Below are 19,369 nucleotides of genomic sequence, written 5' to 3' on the forward strand. Positions count from 1 at the left end.
CATTTGTAGGGATTATTTAATTGAAGCAGGGGCCAGAGCTAATTTAATATGAACATATTTTCCTTTACAATTAACTGACTACATGGATTATCATGTGGCAGCAAATAATACACAAAAGATGACAGCGGTTATTCACAACTAAATTCTGCATTGTTGAAAACCAACTTTTAATGCCATACAAGAACAGGATGTGAAATATCCTGCATGGTCCTCTACAAAGGATTCTGGGCATTACAAGAAAGGATTCTGGGTATTATAAGGAAGTATTGTAACCTTAAGGAAGTATTGTAACCAAGGGTTTATATGAATGCTGTGTTTGTCTCGTACATATGTCATGTGTTTTAATACATATTGTTCTTACAAACTGCTTTTTCTTATCAGTGGATAGTCTGTTCATTTCTTCTTTATCGGCTTTCATCTCCTCTTCGTTGTACTGGAAATCGCGGACAACAAACCTGAATGGAAGAGAGTGGTTATGTGACATTTCGTGGTGAGTGAGAGGGGTGCTACAATAACTATCCACATATCTTACTTATTCTCTCTGGCTTTGTGACGGAAGTCATCCACCGCTTTCCGGAAAAGAGTTACATTACACAGGTAACTGTCTTGGTCTTCCGATAAGACGCTGTGCACGAGAAAGGAGATTAAACTTAGAAGAGAAGCTCTGTCACTGCAGTCCCAGTTAACCGCGATAGCAGAATGTTTAAGAGCATCAAGCTTTCTGATGAAGTACTAAAAACCAAGCATACAGGGGTAGATGTATCAAGCAGCGATAAGGGAGGAGAAGAGAGCCAGAGGAGAACTGGCCCATGGCAACCAATCAGCTGCTCTGTATAATTTTATATTATGCAAATTATAGATGTTACTTCAGTGCTGATAGGTGGCCATCTGCCACTTCTCCTCCCTTATTCCCTGCTTCATACATCTATCCAGTTTCCTGAGGATGGGACAATCAGTCCAGTCTAGGAAAACACTGTAGCGTAGGATTTTGTATGAAGACAGCGCCACGGTCACACACAGAATAAAGGCATGCTGCATATAATTTGAATCAGCGTAAACTGCTTGTGCGTCTAATTCTCATTGCTTTGCAGGGGAAATAGTGGCGACCGCCTCTCTTTCCTGACAGCATTGAAGAGGCAGATTTTACAAGCAGTCGGCCCCGTTTTGTCAATTTCGGCTGTGAATTGTCGCGGTCAAATATCAACAATCCACAGGCGTTTACGCGGACACGCCCCCTTTCCGCAGATCGGCAGGCGTTACATTGAATCGCGCCTGGCGATCTATGGTCGAACAAAACTAAAACGGGCCAGGGCCACGGCTGTCGGGACGGATCGACAGTCCTGACCCGGGGGGTATTCAATGATTTTTGTGCACTGTCACAGGGTCAGTATTCAACAGACCCCCTCTGCACATGCCATTTCCCCCTCGCTAGTTTTTTTGTAGCAAAGGGAAAACTGTGTGTGCGGCCGCCGAAACAGCGAGGCTCGCGGATAAATGCAGCGGGCTACCTAAATTAGCTGTGAGCCTTGCTGTTTGGGAGAATCCTTGCCGTCCTCTGACAGTGGGGGTTAAATGGCGAGGATAGCTCATTTTCGACGAACCGCTCCATTTAACCCACTCGCCGGCCGCATTGAATATGACCCTAAGAGTAAATATACTTAAGGTTCTAAAAATGAAAAGAGGTGACTTGTCCATAGCAACGAGATTCTGTCTATAATTTTCTAGGATGCAATAGACAAATCTGATTGGTGGCTATTTGCAATATCATTTTTCACTTTTGTCTCTAAAGATTGACACGAACAAAACGTCAATTAATTTGCAACCCATGTAATAAACTTAGGGGCAGCTGTAATAAGAAGGGATATTCTGGTTATCACTTGTTATGAATTTTAAATGGAGCTCCAACCAATCAGCTACTAAAGCTGGGTACACACTAGAACCATCTCAGCCCAATATGTCATTTCCAGCCGGATCGGAACATACTGACTGGATCATTCACTGGCATATATTCAATGCCGTGGGCGAGCGGTGACTGCGAGCAGGACTTTTTGCTCGCAGTCACCGCTCACCCTGTCAGTATTCAACTGACCCCCCTCATTCGCAAATTCCCCCTCGCTCCGTTTTTTGAGTGAGGGGGAATTTGCGAATGTGCCTCCAAAAACTGCGAGAATCGAGGCTAATTACAGCGAGTTTGCTGCACTAGCCTCGGCTCTCGCAGTTTAGGGGAATCCTCGCATTTCTGTGATTGCGAGGATTCCCCCGGAACGTTGCATAGTGCGAGCGGCCGGCGCGGGGGTTAAACTGCGAGGATCACTGGTTTTCTGTGATCCTCGCAGTTTAACCCCCTCGCACCGGCATTGAATACCTGCCACTGTATATGCCCAACACAGCTGCAGGGTCAACCAGAAGACACGCTGCTGAACGCAGCATAGTATCCCTCACCGCTCACCTGCATCAGCTAGTGTGTTTGCACTTATGATGCAGGAACCCATCGACCGTGATATCAGCCAAGTACACATTGCTCAAGTGTGTACCTGGCTTAAATGCCATGTATTTGAAAATACATCTCATCAAAGCGGCTCCCGGCGCAACTACCGCCATGAGCCGTTCTCCGCCACAAAAGGGTGCGCGCGAGCGCTAAGTATGGCTCCATCTGTATAGAAAATCTAATCTACATATTTATTTGAATTTATATGACAAATGTGAGCGATGCTGGCATATTTAACGGATATTTGCACATCTTTCCGAGATGCTGGCACTCAAAGGGGCTAAATCTGCCCCTCAGTTCCTACAGTAATCTACATTAAATAAACACGTATCAGACCTAGAAACAAGTACAACAGAGCATCAGTCGCCAGGAATGTGTAAATGCCAAATTTGACAAAATGTTATTACTTACATGCTGGAACGTGGAACCACCATCTCCGCCAGAGTTTCATATTGCTTAACCCAGTCAGTATAACTGAGTCTGGAAAACAACATTGATACACGTCACAAAGTGTCTCTGGCCAGTCTCAACAGTACGGATTATTCTCCAATATTGCGATATAAAAACTACAGCCAAGCAGGCAAACGCTTTCATCATCAACCTTCTATTACATGAATGAAAGCTAACTGCCGATTGGCTGCCATGAGTTACGGCCCCTTTTGAGCTTAATGTGTTGGATTCCCATAATTTGGGCAGCATGGATGGTGTAGTGGTTAGCATTACTGCGCTGAGGTCATGGGTTTGATTCCCACCATGGCCCTAACTGTGCAGAGTTTGTATATTCTCCAATCTACTTGCGTGGGTTTCCTCCGGGTACTCCGGTTTCCTCCGACAATCCAAAAATATACTGGTAGGTTAATTGGCTCCCAACAAATTAACCCTAGAATGTCTGTGTGTGTACATGTGGTAGGGAATATAGATTGTAAGCACCACTGGGGCAGGGACTGATGTGAATGGTCAACTATACTCTGTAAAGCGCTGTTGAATATGTATGCGCTATATAAGAAACTGTTAATAAATAATAAAGGTAATTAAATGGAAGATAATGTAACAGACGTGACTGAATCTCAATAGAAACAGATTACCTTGTAGCCCAGGCAGCTCAATAAAATACTATAAAGGCAACACTCATTGTTAATGTGTACATGATACATTATTAATGTGACCCACATACTCATAGAGTGGTCTAGACTCAAATCTAATAGAAATCCATATAAATTGCTCTCCTAAAGGAGGTTACTACCTGCCCAAATTAGTATTGAATAAGGGATCCTCAGCAACCCAGAATTATTAATAGTGCTACCCAAAGAATTCTATAGGTAATGTAGCCAAATCCAAATTATTATTTTTTATTAACCGTTTCTTATATAGCCCCGAATATTCTGTTCCGTTTTACAATTGGAACAGTAATAGAACAAAACTGGGTAATAACAAACAGACATAAAGGTAGGAAGGCCCTGCTCACAAGCTTACAATCCATAGGGGAATAGGCACTAAGTACTAATGGTCCATTCAGATTGCAAAGGTTCTTAATGGGATCTATGATACAATGACCCAGCAATGTTGGCCAGGGGTCAGGAGGATGGAAAAGTGTAACTGGGTATTTAGCATGTGAAGGTTATGTGGGCGGTTCTGGAATCGGATAAGCTTGTCTGAAGAGGTGAGTTATTAGGGAACGCTTGAAGGTTTGGAGACTAGATGAGAGTTTTGAAATTCATGGGAGGACGGTAAACCGATTGGGCGCAGCCCAAAAAAAGTCCTGCAATCGTGATTGGGAATGAGTAATGCGTGTGGATGAGAGATGCAGATCTTGTGCAGAGCGGAGAAGTCAGATTGGGAAACATTTTGAGCTAAGTGAAGAGATGGATGTTGATGTAGTTAAAAGTAATTTATATAGCGAATGAAAGGTCAGAGTGAAGGATGAAATGTATAGAAATAAGCTTGTGGGGTAGGATTAAATATCGAGTTATCAGCAGTGATAGAGATATCAGGTTGGTAACTACAATACTATTGGCTAGTGGAAATATAATTATTTCCAGCATCCAGAAGGATTATTTTTTGTCTGGAGAATTACATTTTGGTCAACTGTAGGATTATATTCTGATTTTATATTTTGGCTGGATTATAACTGAGAATTGCACTTGGTTTGTGGGCCCATGTGGTGCGATACTGGTTTCATATTTACTGTGGTAATGCAGTGTATGTAACCAGGATGAGATGGTGTGAATAGAAACAAATCATAAAGTCTAAGTATAACAATGATGAAGAAATAGCATTAATGTTCTATAAACATGTAACAGGTCTCTATAAACAACCAGGGCCCAGAGGAAATGCTGCTTCTTGACAGTTCTGAAATGTGCAATTAGTGATCCCACAAACATGCACCATGCTCCCACACTGTTACATCACAGAAGTCTACCAGCTAAGCAGCCGGTTACAGAATGTGTCACTTACTTCGGTACGACCACCAACAGGGTGATCAGGTATTCGGAATCCAGTACAAAGTCATCTTTCTTCACAATTTCGGCTAAGCTTCTAGTTATTAAACTTCCTCTGTTGGGGAATAGTGCAAAGGAAATAATGTTTTAGCAAATAACTCCAGAACTGCGTCCGAAATCAAGACAAAAGGTAACTGATGTGTAGCACACGATGTGGTCATAGGAGACCCGTATGAGCTTTGTCAGCTCGGCGTACTGTTAACCCTTTCAGGTCCAACGTCTAGTCAGGCTCCACAGACCTAGCGCTAGTAGCAGATCCAGTGGTGAGCCACTTTAAAATAAGAACAATAACAATGTTCAACATTCAATGTAGACCGTTTTTTAATTAAAAACATAAATACATTACAATTAATTAAAAAATTGGGTACTTGTGTAGTTTCACGGCGCGCCACTAGATCGTATACGATTTAGTATGCGATTTGACATCAGATATCGCAAACGATATAGTATACGATTTACTATCCATCTCATTACCCCACTATCCACTAGGGCGTGGAGTTGATTTTATATAGCGCGGGGAGCGCAGCAAGCCACCGAGCCCGAAGCGTGGCGAGCCCCGCGAGGGGACACGGATGTTGTTTGAAAGCAAGTCACCAATATCGCATGCCATTTGCATGCAATTCCATCAAATACATTCCGTGTACCCTCGCTGCGCTCTCCACGCTATATAAAATCAACTCCACGCCCTAGTGCAGGGCTGGGCAATTGCGGCCCTCCAGATGTTGATGACCTAAACATCCCAGGATGCTTTGCATTAGTTTTGCTATGTGGCCATGCAAGGCATGCTAGGATGTGTAGTTCATCAACATCTGGAGGGCCGCAATTGCCCAGCCCTGCCCTAGTGGATAGTGTGGTAATGAAATGGATAGTAAATCGTATACTATATCGTATGCGATATCGGATGTCAAATTGCATACTAAATCGTATACGATCTAGTGGCGCCGTGAAACTACACAAGTACCAAAAATTGCAAAAAAAGTGGACTGCCGGGACTTATCCCCGCCGGCCAGCGAATCATGGTCCGGGAAAACCCCCATACCGGACCGTGATTGGAGTTCCGGATGTAAACAAACCCACCCCCAGACAATGTACTGCATTGCCAGGGTCCAGAGAAGTCCCGAAGATCAGCGTGGCGAGTATAATTTGCTTCCACAGGTACCCCACTATGGATTCTACTGGAGAAGGGGACCGATCTTCTATCAAGACATGTGAGTTGGAATGAATGGGCTCCGTGTGTATTAAGCTTGTACTTTACGTGTGTCTGTGTGGTTTTATTTAACGATTTGTACGGCTGAGGCGCTACTAGTGGTTCTCCAAGTCCCTGCATGAGGAGGAGGCTTGCTGGGACTTGCAGTGCCACAGCAATACACAATAGTCTTTTTTGACACATTTATCAGCCTGGTACACACCGCCCAGGGGTACCAGGGACAGCATAGGCTTCAGCCTGGGCAGGTAAGTTCTGCAGAACCCCTGTCCAGGTTGACTGGTCGGTAGGGATGAATGCTTTGGCCAGGGGGGTTTGTACAAAAAGTTTCCCCCAGCTGTGGCATTACCCTGCTGGCTGAAAATACGGGGGACCCCTACTCATTTTGTATCCGTGCAGGCTAAAGCCAAATACGCCTGGAAACTTAAGTGTATTTTCCAGGCGTATTTTACCGGCAATTAGCGGGCGTATCCCACTAATTGCCGGTAATTAGAAAATACGGCCGCTTAGTAAATTAGGAATCACCATTCTTTTGAATGGTGATTCCTATTTGTATTCTTCCGATGGCGTTTACATTCGTATTTGTAAATACAAATACGAATGTGCCATGAATACGAATGGACATATTTTCGGGATAGTAAATCCCGAAAATACGAATTTGTAAAAAATGGGTGTATTTCTGGATACGAATACACCTAATTTTTACGAATTTGTCTTAGTAAATTTCCCCCATTGACTTGTTTGAACGAATGCTGTGTGTAATTAACTACAAAGGCAGTTTGAAGAGAAGAATGTTATAGTATTTTCACTGGTGTGCTGCTCTGGGCTTTCTAGCTTATGCTGTTTTTTTGGGGTGCTGCACCCTGCGCTAGATAGAAGCCTTGATAATGCCTTGGCAGCTTAAACCTTTCAGGTCCTATAATCGCTGGGGGGAAAGCCGCTCAGTGCATACACACCGAGCGGCTTTCCCCTGCCCAGCGCCGTCAGCTGGTGGTGGAAGCGGGGGCGGCTTTGCATAGCTGGCTATGATACAGGAGCGCGCGGCAGCGCTCATCGTCGGGCCATACACACTGGGCGGCTTTGAGCTGAAAGCAGCTCAAACTTGCTGTTTTGCGCGGCTTTCAGCTCAAAGTCGCCCAGTGTGTATGGGCCTTATGGTTTGGTGAGGGTCAAATGCCACATTAAAGTGTGATGCATAGATCTAAAGATATAACACTGGTATACATAGTTCCTCCTTTGCCATTACCGTGTGATTTGCGTGAGCAAGATTAAACGTTTCAGGTGCTTGGAAAATGCAATACTGTAGGAAGTGACTCAACCGGACACAACTTCCTTATATCACGGACCTGGGCATTTAGCACAACTTGGAAATAAATAAAGAACCAACCAACCAGCTCCTGACTGTTATTTTTCAAAAACAGCCTGTATCATCTATTTCCATCCACACACGGTACCAACCAATCACATCCTGTCAATTCTCAAGCACACCCTATTGCATAGCAGTTAGAAGCAGATTGCCTGCCACTATATCCAAGTCTTGAAAAATGTAGTCCAGCCCTAAGGACCCCACACAGTACACGTTTTCGAGGTCACCCGACAGGTGCACTGATTACGGACTCACACATTTTAAAAGAGCCACAGGTGGAGCGGAGGACAGAGTTTGAGAACCTGTGCTTCTCGTTTATGGACTATAGTATGGGTTACAAAAACCCTATGTAAGGTGTCGCAGATCTCTTGTTAAATAAATGGAATTCATCATTTTTAATGTTATCCGCAAAAACAACAACCTTTCCTACCTTTTACACTTCAAACACTTGGGAAGATGCACTCATTAAATAGGATGTTGAGGGCTACACAGAGATGTAGATGTTAACAGTTGCTGTCTGTGCGCGGGTCTTTTTGCCTTTAGCATTTTAAATGCACGCTCGGTCAAACTGAGATCAAGTGATTGACTCGGACATTGCAGAAGATTCTGCCATAAAAGATCTCCTTCTGGGTTGCTTCCGTGGCAGATTTTAGGTTATTGTCCATCTGTACTGGGAAACGGCTCCTAAATCATCTGCTGAATTTGTGGGACTCTGAGCAGACTGTATATTCCTATACGCAGCATTCATCCGCCAGTTTCTCATCGTCACATCGTCAGTCAACACTAGTGACCCTGTACCATTGGAAGCCATAAGGAACATGCTATCATATTGTATCTATTGTGCAATGCTTCCGATCAGGAGTCATTCCAAGCCTTCTCCATGTATGTTTATGCCCATCATTCTTGTACAGGTTGATCTAAAAGGTGCCCATACATGGAGTGATCCTGCTTTGCGAGGCGATGCGCGCTCCCGTGCATTGCACATAGCAAAGCACAAAAAGTGTATATGCTGCACACACTTTTTGAACTAGATCACATCTAGTTCACAACACCCGCAGCTTTAGCACATCGCATGAGTTTTGAACTCAGGGGTAGATTTATTAAGCCCGGTAAAGTGATAACGTGTCTGGTCTTTATCATCGGCCAATCAGCTCCTACCTGTCATTTTTCAAACCAAGCCTGTAACTTCACAGATAGGAGCTGATTGGCTGGTGATAAAGTACCAGCCACACTATCACTTTACCGAGTTTAATAAATCTGCCGCTAAATGCGATGCGATCTACAGCCTAAACTTTGCAGGGGCTGGCGATACTTTCGCCAGCCCCACCAGCCGACGGCTCCCGCCACAGGGGCGCGCGCACATGAGAAGCTTACGCGCCCCATGGCAACGGAGCTTTCCCCCGGGTCCCTGCTGCCTCCCCCGCCGCCGGTCCCCCTCACCTCGCCGCCCTGACACCCCCCCCCCCCCCCTAACCCTGCCCGTCACCATGAAGTAGAGGCGGGCAGGATGCCACTGCCCCGCTGACGGAGGATTGGGACGAGTGTACGACGCACGTGCGTCCCAGTTCAGTCCGCCCTGTCCGCCGACGTTCGCCAGAGGGGAGGCTCTGGCAAGCCTCGGCCAAAGATGACAGGGGCTACAGCTGTAGTTCAAAATGCACGGTGGGCATCACATCATGTACGGGAACCTTCAGTCCAAAGACTATGGTTGTAGAACTGGGCTGGCTTTTTTTTTATTTAAATGGCGAAGTCTAATCTTGTCTTTCTATTGAGGCTCTATTGATCATCCACTACGGTTGTCTTCCATGGACGTACAGGTCTTTTTTTCTGAGAATAGCTGCTAATTCATCCATTTCTATGGTTCCCGCTATATCGCCAATATTTCTACATGGGATTCATTCCACTAAAAATAAGCCTATGAAATAACTCAAGCTAAGCCGCCGTAGAGCAGAAACGCGGCCCTATCGGCCAGACAGTCAGGGTCCGAGGGATAGAATTAATCTGGGCACACACTAGCCAATATGTGTACCAGGCGACATTGATGGCAGCGGGAAGCCAGCACTGGCAAATGCATATACACTTGCCAATGCTGGCGGGGAGAGAGCGGAGGACATGCTGCAGCCCTCGTTAACGAGTTCCTCCCTCAGCTGAACTGTTCACACAAAAGAAAAGTTATTAAAAAATGCATGGGAGTGCCCATTGTTGCGTGTAGACCATAGACGACATAGTAACAGATATAATTTAGAAGGGTCCTTCTGAGCGTGATATTTTACTTTCTTGTCTAGTATCTAGTCCTGCACAGATATAGGTCATTACTATCTCAGGACTTACGCGTTTTTTCTTTCCAGATTTTGAAGATTTCCTTTCAGATTGTTGTAGGCAGATGCTCTGGCTTTCAGATCATTGTCAATCTGTGTAACACCCTATGAAGAGGAAAGGCAACGGTCACACAAAGTCTCAGAAACAGGGGGTCGGAATGAACAGCTCAGACTATGGGCCCGATTCAGAGGTGCAGGCAGTATCATGTGCAGCTGCGATTTCGGTCACAGTGGACTTGAGCAGTGTGGCTTAGCCGGGGGAATAATCACTCCACTGTCTCCAAACCCCCCCCCATATACAGTATAGCAGGTTCTGTAATAACCTGTGATCTTGAATGAATTGAGTGAATGGTTAGCATTACTGCCTCACAATTTTGAGGTCATGGGTTCGATTCCCACCATGGCCCTAACTATGTGGAGTTTGTATATTCTCCCCGTACTTGCATGGGTTTCCTCCAGGTACTCCAGTTTCCTCCCACAATCCAAAAACATATTGGTAGGTTAACTGGCTCCCAATAAAATTAACCCTAGAATATTCGTTGTGTGCCTGTACATGTGGTAGGGAATATAGATTGTAAGCTCCACTGGGGCAGGGACTGATGTGAATGTTCAAATATTCTCTGTACAGCGCTGCGGAATATGTATGCATTATACAAATAACTGATAATAAATAATAACAATAAATCCTTTGATTACATGTCCTTTGTTCTGAAGCCATTAATAATGATGAAGGTGGTCTTTCTAGGCCACTACCAAAGTAATGGTCTCTCCGACTCCCTTTCTGTATAACCATGATGCGGGATTAGTGCAGTTACATATCCCAATAGGATGCAGGGAAGGACTGACACTGGTAACTACTAATTCCACCCCCTTATAGCTTTAAATAATACATTTAAAAATGTATTAAAAGTATGACTACAGAGTAATGGATACACGGCAGTTGTTGCCAAACTAGGTACAGTGACACCCTGGGGTGCAGCAGGGCTCTTGCAGGGGTGCCACGGCTAAGTGGTCCAGGAACTAACCAAATGATTTGTGATCCGTGTGATATACAGAACTATTATAGATATGGAGACCACATACATAGTGTAACATGCAGCCTTTATGTACGAGTTATATATGGGAAGCTATTTCTGGATACACCATGTGACTGCTCTGTACAATAGCCCATACTGTTGGACAGGAAAAGTGCAGCACTTGACTAATTGTCAACTGATTGCTCTCATGAAACATGACATAAATACAGGAGACATAAATAGACCCAAACTGAAATGTTTTACTTTTCCATTACAGTATTTTTCCTCACCCCGGGCTAGAGCCTCCTTTAATCCAGAAAATGACAGTATTTAGACATGTCTCTTACTTTAGCAATTATTTCAGAAATGTTCTTCAAGGACTGCTTAATTGGGTACTTCGCCATGTCCCACTGGAACCTTGTGATGTACGTGACCAAGTCCACTAAAACAGGGGAACAGAGAGTGGTGAGAGACACCGCACACACAATACAGGTCACGGAATAGTAAGCCTTCCTATTTTATGTCCGAGGCAGGAAAGAGACAGGATTATATTAATGCTAATAGGAAGAAAAAGCTTCTCTCTCATAGGCAGTGCTGGTTTCCCTGCACCGAGAAGCTTTCATTATGGAGAGACTATGACTAGGTCATAAACATATTACAAAAATAAATTAAAAAACAACAACATCTGTTATAACTGTATTGAACAGTTCTTCAAACAAGAGGCAGCAGTAGTAAGCAAAGTAACCATATCCAAAAGGTAAAGAAAACTCCAGTTATAGGTAATAAACACTCCATGATAAGATGAGTAATGCAGAGTTCTAGCTACATTAAAAATCCAGTTATTAACTAGCTAAATAATCTACAGCACAAGGCAAAGTAGGGTAATGAGGTAAGGCAGAAGTAGAGTAACCCCGAGGGTAATGTAATGAGGTAAGTGATGAGTAGAGTAACCCTGAGGGAAAGGTAATGAGGTAAGAAATAAGTAGAGTAACCCCGAGGGTAATGTAATGAGGTAAGTGATGAGTCGAGTAACTCCTAGGGAAAGGTAATGAGGTAAGTGATGAGTAGAGTAACCCCGAGGGAAAGGTAATGAGGTAAGTGATGAGTAGAGTAACTCCTAGGGAAAGGTAATGAGGTAAGTGATGAGTAGAGTAACTCCTAGGGAAAGGTAAGGAGGTAAGTGATGAGTAGAGTAACTCCTAGGGAAAGGTAATGAGGTAAGTGATGAGTAGAGTAACTCCTAGGGAAAGGTAATGAGGTAAGTGATGAGTAGAGTAACTCCGAGGGAAAGGTAGTGAGGTAAGTGATGAGTAGAGTAACTCCGAGGGAAAGGTAGTGAGGTAAGTGATGAGTAGAGTAACTCCTAGGGAAAGGTAATGAGGTAAGTGATGAGTAGAGTAACTCCTAGGGAAAGGTAATGAGGTAAGTGATGAGTAGAGTAACTCCTAGGGAAAGGTAATAAGGTAAGTGATGAGTAGAGTAACCCTGAGGGAAAGGTAATGAGGTAAGTGATGAGTAGAGTAACCATGAGTGCAAGGTAATGAGGTAAGTGATGAGTAGAGTAACCCGAGGGAAAGGTAATGAGGTAAGAAATAAGTAGAGTAACTCCGAGGGAAAGGCAATGAGGTAAGTGATGAGTAGAGTAACCCTGAGGGTGAGGTAATGAGGTAAGAAATAAGTAGAGTAACCCCGAGGGAAAGGTAATGAGGTAAGTGATGAGTAGAGTAACTCCTAGGGAAAGGTAATGAGGTAAGTGATGAGTAGAGTAACTCCTAGGGAAAGGTAATGAGGTAAGTGAGTAGAGTAACCTTGAGGGCAAAGTAATGAGGTAAGTGATGAGTAGAGTAACCCTGAGTGCAAGGTAATGAGGTAAGTGATGAGTAGAGTAACCCAGAGGGAAAGGTAATGAGGTAAGTGAGGAGTAGAGTAACCTTGAGGAAAAGGTAATGAGGTAAGTGATAAGTAGAGTAACCTCGAGGGAAAGGTAATGAGGTAAGTGATTAGTAGAGTAACCCTAAGTGAAAACAAGAGCAGCCCCCAGTTATAGCTAGCGTAACCTAAAAGTAAAGTAACCAATGGTGAAAGTAGAGCACCCTAGTGGGGCAGTACGGATGGTGTAGTGGTTAGCATTACTGCCTCACAGCACTGAGGTCATGGGTTAGATTCCCACCGTGGCTCTATCTGTGCGGAGTTGGCTTGCGTAGGTTTCCTCCAGGTACTCCGTTTTTTTCCCCACAATCCAAACATAACACAGACATTCTAGGGTTAATTTTGGCTCCTAACATAATTAACCCTAGAGTGTGTGTGTGTGTGTGTGTGTGTGTGTTTACATGTGGTAGGGAATATAGATTGTAAGCTCCACTGGGGCAGGGACTGATGTGAATGTTCCAATATTCTCTGTAAAGTGCTGCATAATACGTATGCGCTATATAAGAAACTGTTAATAAATAAACCTAGAATTAAAGTATCATCCTATAATATTTAGTGTAACTGGTAGCTTTCAGGTAATACAATCCCTTAGCAAGATAACCCAAGCAATCTGTATAAAGGTCCCATGCTGACATATTAGTCTATACCAGGGGTTCTCAAACTCGGTCCTCAGGACCCCACACAGTTCACGTTTTCCAGGTCACCCGGCAGGTGCACTCATTACTCACTGACACATTTTAAAAAGAGCCACAGGTGGAGCTAATTTTTTCACTTGTGAATCTGTGAGGAGACCTGCAAAACATGCACTGTGTGGGGTCCTGAGGACGGAGTTTGAGAACCTGTGGTCTACACAACTGTACTTTCAACATACAAAAAGTTGCAAGATAAATTTTGTTCAGAAAAAAATCCATAATCTGAGCAAACATGATATAGTTCTGTTGTAAGTCATTCAGACAGAATGATCCAAAACAAATACAGGAAGCCTGCTGTGCACAGGGAAAATGAATCCCCCTTCCATCATTACATATACAAACAATAACTATGCATTGTGGTCGGTAGCAGCAGCGGTTACACAGAATATGTAACATGTAGTGGGGCTGATAGCTGACATTTGACAAAGTTAGATAAATCGGACTCAACAGTGTAATACCTCCACTGGCCAGTAGGTTCTCCTGCACCTTATCCCTGCTGTCCTCCAGCACGTCAGCCATGTACTGCGCCACTTTCTTCACCGTTCTGTGAGACGAGGACAGATATGTATAAGTATACAGGTGTAACTCGTCCGTCATTTAGTGCCATCTGTATTACTGCAGGTGTTATTTGGGTGTATTGCACAGATAAGGGATTGCAGATATGGTAAATACTTAAATCTTTAACGAACACAACATTTCATACATACAACATGCGAGTATAGCCGTTTGCACGTCAAACATTTCCCAGTTGTGTTAAGGCCCCCATACACTAGGGCGACTTGTCCTTAGGACAAGTCGCCCCCGACTTCCCCCTGAGCTTCCCCGGCTGCTCCCCGGGGGAGCTTGATTAGATTGGCACTTGATGTGCCATTTTTTACATGTGATAAATCGTCTCGATTTATCACATGTAAAAAACCCGGGGAGCAGGGGGGGGGGGGCGCTAAGAGGTGGGAGCTGGTGGGAGCAGGGGGGCTGGGGACGCTGCGGGGGACACGTCTGTGTCCCCCGCTGCGGGGAACATCGTCTGAGCGGCGAGAAGGTAGAGGGAGCAGGGGGGGCTGGAGACGCTGCGGGGGACACGTCTGTGTCCCCCGCTGCTGGGGACGCTGCGGGGGACATCGTCTGAGCGGCGAGAAGGTAGAGGGAGCAGGGGGGGCTGGAGACGCTGCGGGGGACACAGGCTGCATAGAGCCGGGCAGGGGAAGCCGGCCGGGAGCTGTCAGTAATGAATAAAAAAAAAAAGCCCATACAATGAATGGGCAGCCTGTGATTGGCTGCTGAGCGCTCTCTCAGCCAATTGCTGACTGGCTGAGAGAGCGCTCAGCCAATCACAGGCTGCCCATTCATTGTATGGGCTTTTTTTTGTATTCATTACTGACAGCTCCCGGCCGGCTTCCCCTGCCCGGCTCTATGCAGCCTGTGTCCCCCGCAGCGTCTCCAGCCCCCCCTGCTCCCTCTACCTTCTCGCCGCTCAGACGATGTCCCCCGCAGCGTCCCCAGCAGCGGGGGACACAGACGTGTCCCCAGCCCCCCCTGCTCCCTCCACCGCCGCGCCGCCCCACTAGGTCCCAAGTCGGGTGGTCGGACGTGCAGCAGGTCCGACCACCCGACGCAGATCCGATGCGCACGGGACCGCGCATCGGATCTGAGGGGACATCAAAACTAGCCGATTTTGGTCCGATTTTGGCCAGATCCGACTGATCTGGCTGAAATCTGACCAAAATCGGCTAGTGTATGGGGGCCTTTAGACCTACATGATGCCCAGACCAATCACAGAGCAGTGATCAATTATATTGTTATTAGATCACAGCTCGCAGGTCAGTATTCAACTGACCCACCTGCTGTTTTTTTTACGAGCCTCGCTGTTTGGGGGAATCCTCGCTGTCCTCTGATAGCGAGGGTTCCTCCGGAACATTGAATACGGTGAGCGGCCAGCGTGGGGGTTAAACGGCGATAGGTGCTTGTTTTCGGCTATCCTTGCCGTTTAACCCCCTTACCGGTCGCATTACATATGGCCCTTTGTCTGTCAACCTTCCCATTGTTGACCTTTTCATAAGCCCAGGTCGACCCTATGACCCATAGCCCTTATTAGAGAGGACAAACTGACTTATTTCAGTTCACAAAGTTTCCCTCTAGAGCAGTGGTTCTCAACCTTGGTCCTCAGGACCCCCCAACAGTTCACGTTTTCCAGGTCTCCTCACAGAATCACAGGTGAAATAATTAGCTCCACCTGTGTCAGTGATTAATGAGTGCACCTGTGCACCTGCCGGGTGACCTGGAAAACATGCAGTGCTGGGGTCAGAGGACCAAGGTTGAGAACCACTGCTCTAGAGAATAATCTGCGGATGCGTCTTATGCTCTTCATCTGATAATAACATATTTCAGGATCTACTGGCAATACAATACAAGAAGGGTAGGTGTCCCATTGGCTGGATTGTGAGCACCACCCAGAGGGATCACAGACTGATTTTATAACACACTACCCCTTACACTGGCGGATAACAGTTTGTATCTCATCCAGGCGCCCTACTCAATTTGATGGCAATATCGGCTAATGAAAAGAATAGCCACGTAAAAGCCAATGTGATCTGACGGAGCGCTTCTCCTTTTACCCACTGCTGGTGCTGCATTCCCCCCACCCTTAAGGTGGCCATACATCAGAAAGATATTGTACCCAATCATACAATCTCAATTGATTGTAAGATGGATTGTATGCAGATTGTGTGCACATCTTGTGTACACAAATCATACAATCAATCATCAGATGGATTGTATGACTGATTGTATGATGGATTGTATGCAGATTGTGTGCACATCTTGCATACACAATCATACAGCAGATGGATTGTATGACTGATTGTATGATGGATTGTGTGTAGATTGTGTGTCCAAAAACCACCAAGGACTGCCGGGGATTTCAAGGGAAATTGTACACAATCATGAGCGCAATCGATCTTAAGATCGATCTTTCTGATGTATGGCCACCTTTAGATACAGTCCGGCAGCAATAAAATGAATAGTCCATCTGTACATATAGCAGCATGTGGTATTCAGGGCAAATTAATCAATAAAAAACATGCATACAGTGTACTTGTATTAATAAGGCACCCAAAACCCACGGAATATGCTATTTCTGGCAACGCTTTGCCACGGCTTGGGGGTGACACGGGTCATTGTGTATTTTTACAGCCTGGCACAAACTGCGTATACTGAAGTAAGAGGAGAATATTGTGACTTGGCGCCGGCAGCTGTGCAATCAGCAGAACATTTTCTATGTAAGCAGTTTGTGTTCAGCAGCTGGGGCGGAGATTCCAGTCATTTGTGAATAGGTCATCTACCATTCAGATCACAAACTGCAATCAAGCCGACATGAATGGTGAATCGATTAAAATAAAATGCAGGCTGCAGAGGCTGAAACAGTAGGTTTCATGCACACAAGCAGGAATTCATTACTTCACAGTCAATTGCTAGGTTCTTGTTTTAGATTATTAGATGTATTGTCAGAAACGCGTCTCACAATTATTCCTAACAAAACGTGTAAGGTTTAAAGGGCCTCTTTATGCTGGATGTCAAGGCGTTCTCCGCTGAGCGCTTATTTTCATAATGTTATTTGCCTGATTGTTTGCAGCAGAGAGGAATGTGCAGGCCAGGTATAGTTCTGCGCTATGTCTGATTACAGGTTATTTGAGCACGTTTATCGTCTGTACCTGCAGATTTTGTTTAAACCTTTGGCCTGACCAGGATTACAAGGGCTGGAACCTGAAAAGATCAAGGGCCTATTGTGAGAAGGGGAGGAGCTGTGAACATTACTGTGTGGGTGTGGCCAGTGCCATGGGGCCTTACACACGCCCTACACTATCAGCCCCACACTATCAGCCCCAATACCTCCCTAATACCCCTTTCACATCACTAAATTAGGCCGGACCAGGGACCCAGCGCATTTCACAGAGAGTTTGACCCTTCTTCTAACCCGGGGTCAAATTGCTGGGTTTTAATACTTACTATTTATGGCCAATACTGGGGTCAGCTAAGCAGTCAATCATCACCACAATGTCATGATGCTGGGCCTATTTCTATTTGAGTGCCTGGAGCAGGAGACACGGCCGGTTGGTCGACAGTCATAAGGTCGACAGTCATTAGGTCGACAGGTCCTTAGGTCGACACAGGCATTAGGTCAACAGTCAACATGGGGTTTTCCACTGTTATTTGAGCCGACAGATGGTATTTCATGCCCTACCATCCACTAGTGGTGGGAGAATAAAATAGTGGTCCGAGCGTGGTGGACTTTAACCTGTGTCCATGTCGACTGTGTTGACATTTGGGTAAAAAAAAGCCCAGTGAAAAACCACCTTTTAACTGTCGACCTAGTCCATGTCGATCTTATCCCATGTCAACCTAGACCCCTGTCGACCCAGTGGTGTCAACCTAATGACTGTCGACCATCTTTAGGTCGACCAACCACACCCATTTTTCAGAGTTCATGCAGGGCAGAAATAATTTGCAGGTCGACGACCATTGAATTATTTCTACAGTGCTCGCAGATCTGAGACACAGTTCTGCTGTCTGTACGGGAAGTGGACGGGCTGCTGACATCTGCCGGCCGTCACCTCAGGGGTGCCGTGGGAAAATTCTGATACTCTAGGGTACAGATATTTAACATATTTTGGGAACCGCTGCTTTAATATATAAAGTTTGACACAAATTTAAATACACTCAGAAACAATGGTCAGGTTGCAATGATCCCCGAGTTCAGCAGCAGTGCGGAATGTACCCCGACGTTTTATAAAAAGGGGCAATCATTTGCAAGCAATGGTTTTGCCTTCAGTTCATTACATCCCACCCAATGATGGCGATACAAGGATAAATGCTGCAAGAATGTGCGGAACATGTAGCAAGCAACTAGGTCATAAAGCAAATATCATTATTGATACATTATTGTACCTAAAGGTGTTGCAAATACTAAAATACGTATATATGCAAGTCATTAAACATCATTTACCCTTCGACAAATGCATCCAGTTTGGCCAATTCATCAGACAAGCCGACCAGCACATCGAGGGTCCCAACCTGGAAGGAATCAAACGTGCGGAAAGAGAGTTGTGTCAATTTAGGTCACTTATGACATGGAACATATAAACTATATATCACTTTTCATTGCACTATATTGTGCTGTTGGATGATCAATGAAACGCTGGAAATCCCTGTTACCGAGAGCAACAGCAACTGTCCTGTCTCTAAGAAGTGGTATCTATCCCCTTAAAGAATATGTGCAAAGTGACAATGTTCCAGCCAATCAGCTCCAATATGTAAATTGACAGTTAGAAGCTGATTGGCTGGTGCATTATCACCTTGCACATTACACACACATATATACATACACCACAGTAAAACTGGAGAAAGCCAGAAAAGCAGGCCCCAGTCCAATGCACCACCTGCAGGTGCCAGTGCCGCCTCCTCCAGCTCTAAGCCCAAGGTTAGTTACACAGCTAGCTGTAGTAAGCTCTTTCCCTTGTGGAGTCACTGCAGAACCCTCGTAATGCTGCGCAGGGAGATCCCACGACAGAGCCCTCGGGGCTGGGAAGTACATATAGAGGCTAAAAGCAGAGCATCGCCTTCACCACAAGAGAGCCTGCAGCTGCTGATCCACAGACCACTGCCCAGCATAAGTGTGAGACCATATAATTGGAAAAGGGGGGGTGGGGGGGAGTTCCAATATGCATTGCCAGGATGGTATTGGGATCCCATCGCTTGGGATGCCGGCGGTTAGAAGACCTGGCAGTCTAAGCCTCCCAAGCATACACCACACCCCGATCTACTCGAGATCTCAGCATTGTTCTTCTGACCAGTGCTGAGATTCC

At 45.3% G+C, this 19,369-nt stretch overlaps 1 protein-coding gene across 2 annotated transcripts in view; it reads right to left on the reverse strand.

Annotated features, from left to right (window-relative positions):
- The window catches only part of ATP6V1C1 (ATPase H+ transporting V1 subunit C1), a 63,446-nt gene that overhangs the window by 5,473 nt on the left and 38,604 nt on the right, over positions 1-19,369 (reverse strand). For both annotated transcript variants that reach the window (XM_083186948.1, XM_083186947.1), the window contains exons 3-10: positions 18,511-18,578; positions 13,970-14,055; positions 11,238-11,332; positions 9,888-9,979; positions 4,943-5,041; positions 2,900-2,968; positions 533-625; positions 362-455 (exon numbers count right to left, since the gene is read on the reverse strand). In XM_083186948.1, the coding sequence (XP_083043074.1) occupies positions 362-455; positions 533-625; positions 2,900-2,968; positions 4,943-5,041; positions 9,888-9,979; positions 11,238-11,332; positions 13,970-14,055; positions 18,511-18,578 (696 nt within the window). The remainder of the gene's footprint in view (positions 1-361; positions 456-532; positions 626-2,899; positions 2,969-4,942; positions 5,042-9,887; positions 9,980-11,237; positions 11,333-13,969; positions 14,056-18,510; positions 18,579-19,369) is intronic.

Source organism: Crinia signifera, chromosome 5, assembly GCF_055691185.1.
Source record: "Crinia signifera chromosome 5, ASM5569118v1, whole genome shotgun sequence".
Taxonomy (NCBI): Eukaryota; Metazoa; Chordata; class Amphibia; order Anura; family Myobatrachidae; genus Crinia; species Crinia signifera.